The sequence below is a fragment of the Elephantulus edwardii genome, unplaced genomic scaffold (assembly GCF_000299155.1).
Source record: "Elephantulus edwardii isolate Elephantulus edwardi_28Jun2011 unplaced genomic scaffold, EleEdw1.0 scaffold00019, whole genome shotgun sequence".
NCBI classification, from domain to species: Eukaryota; Metazoa; Chordata; class Mammalia; order Macroscelidea; family Macroscelididae; genus Elephantulus; species Elephantulus edwardii.
This window is the reverse complement of record NW_006399769.1, coordinates 192,447-200,202: the sequence shown is the minus strand read 5'-3', so window position 1 is coordinate 200,202 and position 7,756 is coordinate 192,447. Positions and strand designations below refer to the sequence as shown.

Genomic DNA, 7,756 nt, shown 5'->3' with positions numbered 1-7,756 from the left:
TAAAAAACCCCACACCATCAAAACAAAACAACAAAACCCACAAACAATGCAAGTCAAGTATGCATTTGAGGAGATGCTCAGGAAGGCTGAAAATATGCAGCCATAGCTATCGAGTTGTTTTGAGACAAACCTTAGGCCAAGAAACACAGAATAAGTTGAAGATCCATCAAAAACAGAAAGAGGAAATTGCATTTCACAAGTTCTTTGTAGACTAAATTTGAAAAACTGATTTAAGAGCCTAGAATGAAACATTTTTATCCAAGATATATGGCCCTTATTTGTGTTTTATAGCATTTTACTACATTGTTGGGTTCCGTTTCAGTGAAGGATCTCTGTGGAGCCAGAACCAACTCATAGCTGGCCTTCCAGGTTTTCAGAGGCTTTAAATTGCACAGCAGAAGATTAAGAACCTTATAGTTCTGTAATTTCCTTTCTAGTAATGAATTTTTCTGCTTTTAGCAATTGCATAGTGGTGACATTGTAGAATGAATTATGAAATATTTCCTCTCCTGTTTTTGAGGCAAATGTTTAGAAAGATTAGTAGCATTTCTTTAAATGTTTATTTTACATCACTAGTGAAAGCACTTGGTTCTGATCTTCTCTGTTTTAGAAAATTGTTGTTCAGTTACTCCAATTAATAAATCCATTGCATCTAAATGTTCAAACTGTTGGACTGAAATTGAGTCCAGGGGGAGGGGCGATGACCTTGTCTCGTCTTTTGGTGCCTTGTGGTGACATGTTGGGTTCTTCAGCCCTGTAAATGGTCAACTGAAGGATGTGGTCCATTGACATTGAAGACTGAGAACTGTAGCCTGTCTGCAAAAAGAATAAACAGACTCATACACCTGGTGTAACTAACAACTAACTACAGTGAAATGCCTTTACCCTTCCCCCTTCCCTATGACCTTGTTAAAAAACCTTTCCCAGTGTACAGTGAAGCACAGATTCCCTGATCTCTCTCTCTCTAGACTGAGGAATCGCTCCCAGGAGTCCCCTTAATAAACACTACTTTATGCTTGCTTTATTTCTTTCTCTCTGGTTCCTTCCTCTTGAGTCTGTGACCTAACACAAATGTGTTTAAATAAAACACTATATATGACCATTGATGTGAAAATAAAATTATAACAGGGAAGTGGGGGAGATTTTTGAAAACATAAGTGGAATGTATATAAAACCAACACTGTAAAAGATCGGGACAAAGCAGAGCATCCTGGAAAACATTGAGAAAAAGAAAATATGGCTATTGCGATTAGCAAATATGAGCAGGACCCATGTAACTGTTCAGCCCTCATTCTCTTTTGTGGTTAATTTCTAGTCTGTATTTAGATTCATTCCCAAGATCTCAATTTGTGTTGTCAATATTATTCTAGTTTCATAGCTATCTTAGTTAGTTCTCTGTTACTGTAGAGCAATCTCTCTGACTTTTAGATACTGATCTTGTATCCTGCCACCCTACTAAAGTGGTCCACTAGCTTTGACAGTTTTTTGTTTGTTTTTTCTGTTGAGTCCTTGGGATTTTCTGTGTAAACTAACATATTATCTGAATATAGCCATAGTTTAACCATCCCTGTGCTGATCTGGATGCCTTTTATTTCCTTCCCTTGTTGTATTGCCCTAGCAAGTAATTCCAACACAATATTGAAAGAAATGGTGACAGTGGGCATCCTCATCTGGTCCCTGTTCACATGGAAAATACCTTTAGTCTTTTTGCACTGAGAATGATATTGGCTCATACTTTTCATTATGTTGACGAAGTCCCTTGTATTCCTATTTTGATGCGTGTCTTAATCAGGAAAGAATGTCGGGTTTTTTCAAAGGCCTTTTCTGCATCAGTTGTGAGAATCATATGTTTCTTATGATTTCCTTTGTTAATGTGGCGAATTATGTTGATTTGCTTAACATAAATAAATACTGACCCGCAGGTGCAGGTAGAAAGGATACAACCCTGATTGAGTGATTTATAAATTTTCAACAATCTCCCTATTATGTAACTTAGTACAAGTGGGTTAAAATATCATTTGGGAATAGCCATTACTCTTCCCAAAGCAAATATCTCTTTGTTAGTTTTTAAAATTTTTATTTTTGTGAAAGTTATAGAAAAGATGGATTTTCATTCATTCACTGATCCAAACTCCCCCCCCCCCACCTTATTCTTCAATTTGTTTTATAACGCCTATCTTGTTCGGATTATTAAGTCTCATACATAACATATCTAGTCATACATTACTTTCAGATATCCCCTTTCTTCTCCTATTCTAGTGCACTGTTCATTATAAATCTATTCTCATCTTGCCATCTGTTTCTTGAAAACAAACAAATATGTCTACCTTGATAATTAGTCATACCCTAGAACAATAATAAAAAGCAAAACTGTCTCTGAGCAGGCATTTCAGGAAAGGCTGTATAATCTTAATTCAGAGTCTTATAGCATTCACTGACTCCTAAATTTTCAAGAAATTCGAGTCTTGACACTCTGCACATGCAATACTTAGATTGTGCAACAGGGATTATGTCCATGGGATCCCACCCCTAAAACTTGCTGCTTCTCTAACAGTGACAGATCCTCTACTGCTTCTTATTACCTGAAAAATAAGTTCAGAGCACATTTAAAGGGTATGCAAATTTCCACCCTTATTTTCTAACACTGGCAGATCCTCCACTGCATCATAGAACCTGAATAAATTTGTTCAGAGCATATGTAAGGGGTATGTAAATCTTCACACTACTGTGAACCTCTTCTAGATTTAAAAGCTGATCCCTGACTCTCCATCTGTGAATTCTGCTGCACGATGGACTTATTTAATTTCATTATCCTTTTCCTGACCCTCCCTTCCTGTGAGTGGTTTGGTCCAGAGATTGCTCAAGGATGAAATGAATTCTCTTAAATTCTTGAATTGGCATTATATTCCTTTTGTGTTTTTTCCCTCAGGGGTTCTTTCTCAGGTCACCCTGAAAGAGTCTGGTCCTGGGCTGCTGAAACCTAATGAGGTTCTATCACTGACCTGCACCATCTCTGGATTCTCACTGAGCACTAGTAATACTGCTGTCTCCTGGCTCCGTCAACCTCAAGGAAAGGCACCTGAGTGGCTCTCCAACATATGGTGGGATGATGGTAAGGTTTATGCACCATCTCTGAAGAGCCGGCTCACAATTTCCAGAGACACCTCCAAAAGCCAAGTGTTCTTAACCATGACCAACATGAGCCCAACAGACACAGCCATGTACTATTGTGCACGACAAACCCAGAGACACAGCCTAGGGGAACGTCTGTTCAAAAACCCAGGCAGGTTCTCAGATGTGTCCCCATTACTACATAGGAGAGGATTGCGGTTAAAAGCACACTTCCTGTCAGGCTCTGGGGTTTCCTTTCCGCATTGAGGGGCCTCGGTGCACAGTAAGACCATTGAAGGTACAGATAAAGAACATTTCTGAAAAAAGAACACACGGAGGATCTAAAATGAGCGATATATAGATTCAGAAATACTTAGTCAATATCTTTAGAGAGGTTATACATTGCATCTGACTAACATTCCTTTGAGGAAGACAATGGTGTTTAATGAGAATATGCGTTTGATATCCTGAAAATAGGGAAAGTGTGCACACGCTCAAACATTCACACTAGTATAAAACTTTAAGAACACAAAGCAGGGTGAGGGGAATGTGCAACCAAGAATGAATAATTGGAAAGACAAGGTTCTGTAAATTTACATTAAAATAAAAATTAAAATTAAAAAACGTGAAGAAGAAAAAAGTGACAGAATCTCTATGCCATTAAAAAACAAAACGAAACAAAACAAGCCAACCAATCTACAAACACAAAACAACAAAACGCACAAAGAATGAAAGTCAAGTATGCATTTGAGGAGATGCTCAGGAGAGAAGAAAATTTGGAGTCATAGCTATTGAGATTTGTTAAGAAAAAAACAAAGACCCAGAGCCACAGAAAAAGTTGCAGATTCATCAAAACCAAAAAAAGGAAATTCCATTTCCAAATCCTTCTTAGGGTATATTTAAAAAACAGATTTAAGAGCCTAGAATACAACATTTTAATAAAAGATATATGGCACTTATTTATGTTTTATAGTATCTTACTCCATTCTGGCTTCAGGTTAAGTCAAGGAATTTCTGTGGAGTCAGAACCAACTCATAGTTGACCTTCCAGGTTTTCAGAGGCTTTAAATTGCACAGTAGAAGATTAGGAAATTTACTGTTCTCTAATTTCCATTCTAGTAATGAATTTCTCTGCTTTTTGCAATTGCATAGTGGTGACATCGTAGAATGAATTATGAAATATTTTCCTTCATGCTGTTGAGATAGATGGTTAGAAAGATAGTTAGTATTAGTAGTATTTCTTTAAATGTTTATTTTACACCACTAGTGAAATCACTTGGTTATGATCTTCTCTGTTTTAGAAAGTTGTTGTTAATTACTTCAAGTAATAAATCCATTGCACTTAAAGGCCCAAATTGTTGGGTCAACAGTGAGTCCAGGGGAAGGGATGATGACCTTGTCTCATACTTTGGTGTCTTGTGGTGATGTGTTGGATACTTCAGTCCTGTAAACTGTCAACTAACGGATGTGGACCATTGACATAGAAGACTGAGAATTGTAACCTGCAAGCAAGAAGAATGATTAGACTCAGACACCTGGTCTGACCAACAACTAACTACAGTGAAAAGACTTTACCCTTCCCCCTTCCCTTAGGCCTTGTTACAAAAACCTGTCCTAATGCATCTTGGAGTGCATATTCTTTGGTCTCTCTCTAGACCAAAGAATCTCCCAGGAGTCCCCTTAATAAATTTCCCTTTATTAATTTCTTTCTTTCTCTCTGGTTCCTTTCTCTTGATTCCTTGACCTAACACAAATTTATCTAAATAAAACATTGCACATGACCATTATTGTGAAAATAGAAGTATAACTGGGGAGTGGGTGAGGTATGAGAGCAGAAATGGAATGTATAATAAACCAACACTGTAAAAGATCAGGACAAAGGAGGAGCATCCTGGAAAGCATTGACAAAAAGACCACATGGCTATTGCAATTAGCAAATAAGAGCAGGACCTATGTGAGTGTTGTAAAGCACAGCAGAAAGAGGAGAAGGGCAGAATAAGCGGGAGGGGAAAATTCCATCTCTTGTTTTGTTGTTGTTGTTAAGTACTGTAGAGTCGCAGGCGACTCATAGCAACCCTATGAAGGAGAGTCTTCGATGCTTGGGTGCCTTTCATCCTCTCTCCAGGTTCATAGGGTTTCCAAAGGCAAGCTATTATGGAAGTGAACGCCATTCCTCCTTCCCGTCTACAAGCCAAAAATCCACTAATCCAGCAGAGATTAGTGGATAGGTGTTGGGGGACAAGATGAAGCATAGGGAAGGTGTAAAAGGGATTGAATGAGAATAAGTAATAAAAGATAATGATCAGAGACTAAGGTGCGCCTGATACAGGCCATGGTATTTGCAATCGCTTGTTATGCATCAGAGAGTTGGACAATGACTAGGGAGGACAGAAGGAGAGTGGATGCTTTTGAGCTGTGGTGCTGGAGAAGGGTACTGAATGTACCATGGACTGCCAGGAAAACAAACAGATTCATCTTGGAGAGGATTAAACCAAGCTACTCCTTGGAGGCAAGGATTCTGGGGCTTCGTCTGACATACTTTGGACATGTTGCCAGGAGGGACGGGTCCTTGGAGAGGGACAACATGCTTGGGAGGGTTGAGGGACAGCGCAGGAGGGGAAGACCCTCTATGAGGTGGATTGATTCAGTGACTGGGGTAATCGGGATGGGTGTGTCAGAGGCAGTGTGGTTGGCGCAGGATAGAGCAGGCTTTAGGGTTGTTGTGCATAGGGTCACTATGAGTCGGAAACGACTCGACGGCACATAACAACAACAACAACAACAACATAAACCAATTATATAAAACACAATGTATATGATCACCAGAGCTCCCTGAATAAATGATTATATGAAACTTAAGACATGACTGTACAGGACCGACCCACAGGGTAAGATAATGATTGTATAAAACCACTCTGAGGTAAATATTCTCTTTTAGAGTTTATCCAATCTAGTATTGAATGAAGGCAGATGTACAAGCTTTATGTAATATGTTGTTATTATTATTATGTGCTGTCGATTCGCTTGCCACTCATAGTGACCCTATGTACAATAGCCCTAAACCCTGCTCTATGCCTTACCAATCTCATTGTCTCCAACAAGCCTATCCGCACTACCCCAGTCACGGAATACAACCACTCATTGAGGATCTTCGTCTCCCACACTGTCCCTCCTCCCTCCCAAGCTTGGCATTCCTCCTTGCAACATGTTCAAAATATGTCAGATGAAGCTTCAGGATCCATGTTTTCAAAGAGCAGCCTGGCTTCACCCTTTCTAAAATAGACCTGTTTCTTCTCCTAGCAGTCCATAGTATATTTAATACTCTTCTTCAGCATCAAATCTCAAAGATATCAACACTCCTTCTATTATCCTTAGTCATTGTCCACCTCGCTGAAACATAGAAAGTAATGGCAAAGATCATGTCCTGTGTCAGGCACACCTTAGTCTTCAGACTGTTATCTTTGCTTTTTAGTCCCTTCGACAGGTCCTTGACAGCAGACTTTCCCAATGCAATTTGTCTTTTAATTTCCTGGCTGCTGGTACCAAGAGTGTTGATTGAAGAGCCAAACAATCTGAAGTTGTCAACTATCTCAATCTCTTCACTATCTATCACGATGTAAATCAGCCCAGTTGTAATACAATATTTAATATTCATTTTCATCACATTGGCTATAGCATCAGGGTAAGAAATAGTCAATATCTCTCAAATGCAATTAACACGTAAATTTATTATAAGAACTCAGCTTCATCTGAATTTCTCAATTATCGATTATTATAAATACTTGTGCTCTAACATTGTTGATAGTTTTGTTTTGGATTGAGTAAGCTTCCCTTAATCAATAATATCATATCAAAACTCAGTTTATTGACATGCCACATTGAGGTTTAAATGCTGTTGAGAGCTGGTAGGGTCTCGGCATGCTATCAACCAGACAACTTGGCCATCGTCTCACCAGTGAGTTTGACAAGAACAAAAAGGAGCTTGAGAGATATACCTGCTGAAGATGCCACTTTGGGTGGTGCAGTAAAAAAATTTTTTTTCAATACCTTTAAATTTTTGCAGTATCAGGCCTATCCTGAGAAAGTGAGACCATGTTGTTCCTTGGAAACAAAGGTTTTTTTAACTCTTTCCCACATAATTTGGCCATACTGCTAGTAGGACCCACTTGGACAGGACATCATGCTTGTAAGGATAGAGGATCAGCACAGGAGATGAAGATCCAGGATGTGACGGCTTGACACAGTGACTGTACTTATGATTGTGCATGTGTCAGATACAGTGAGATTAGCTCAGAATAGGACAGGGTCCAGAGCTTTTATTCACAGGGCTTCTATAAAGTTTAGTGGACTCAACCGTGCACAATTATAATTGTTTATTTGGGGAACTACCCATGGTTCACAAACACAGCACAAGCTAGTTAGGATAAGGCAGTCAGCACGGTGTGTCAAATTAGCTAATATTCTAATTGTTTCCTCTATCTAAAACAACTATTAAAAAGTTACACAGAAACAAAAAGATTTTTTTTGTTTGTTTTTTCTTTTTTTTCCCTATATTTATATTTTATTAATTTTCATAAACATTTACAGAGATTTTGGGCTTCCACTCATTCATTGTTGCACTATTCTCTCTACCCTCCTCCCAGTT

At 38.7% G+C, this 7,756-nt stretch overlaps 1 protein-coding gene across 1 annotated transcript in view; it reads left to right on the top strand.

Moving 5' to 3' along the window:
• Positions 1-2,789: 2,789 nt before the first annotated feature.
• LOC102864803 overlaps positions 2,790-7,756 on the top strand; it is a 12,851-nt gene continuing 7,884 nt past the window's right edge. The window contains exons 1-2 of the mRNA XM_006882370.1: positions 2,790-2,835; positions 2,930-3,283. Of these exons, the coding sequence (XP_006882432.1) occupies positions 2,790-2,835; positions 2,930-3,283 (400 nt within the window). The remainder of the gene's footprint in view (positions 2,836-2,929; positions 3,284-7,756) is intronic.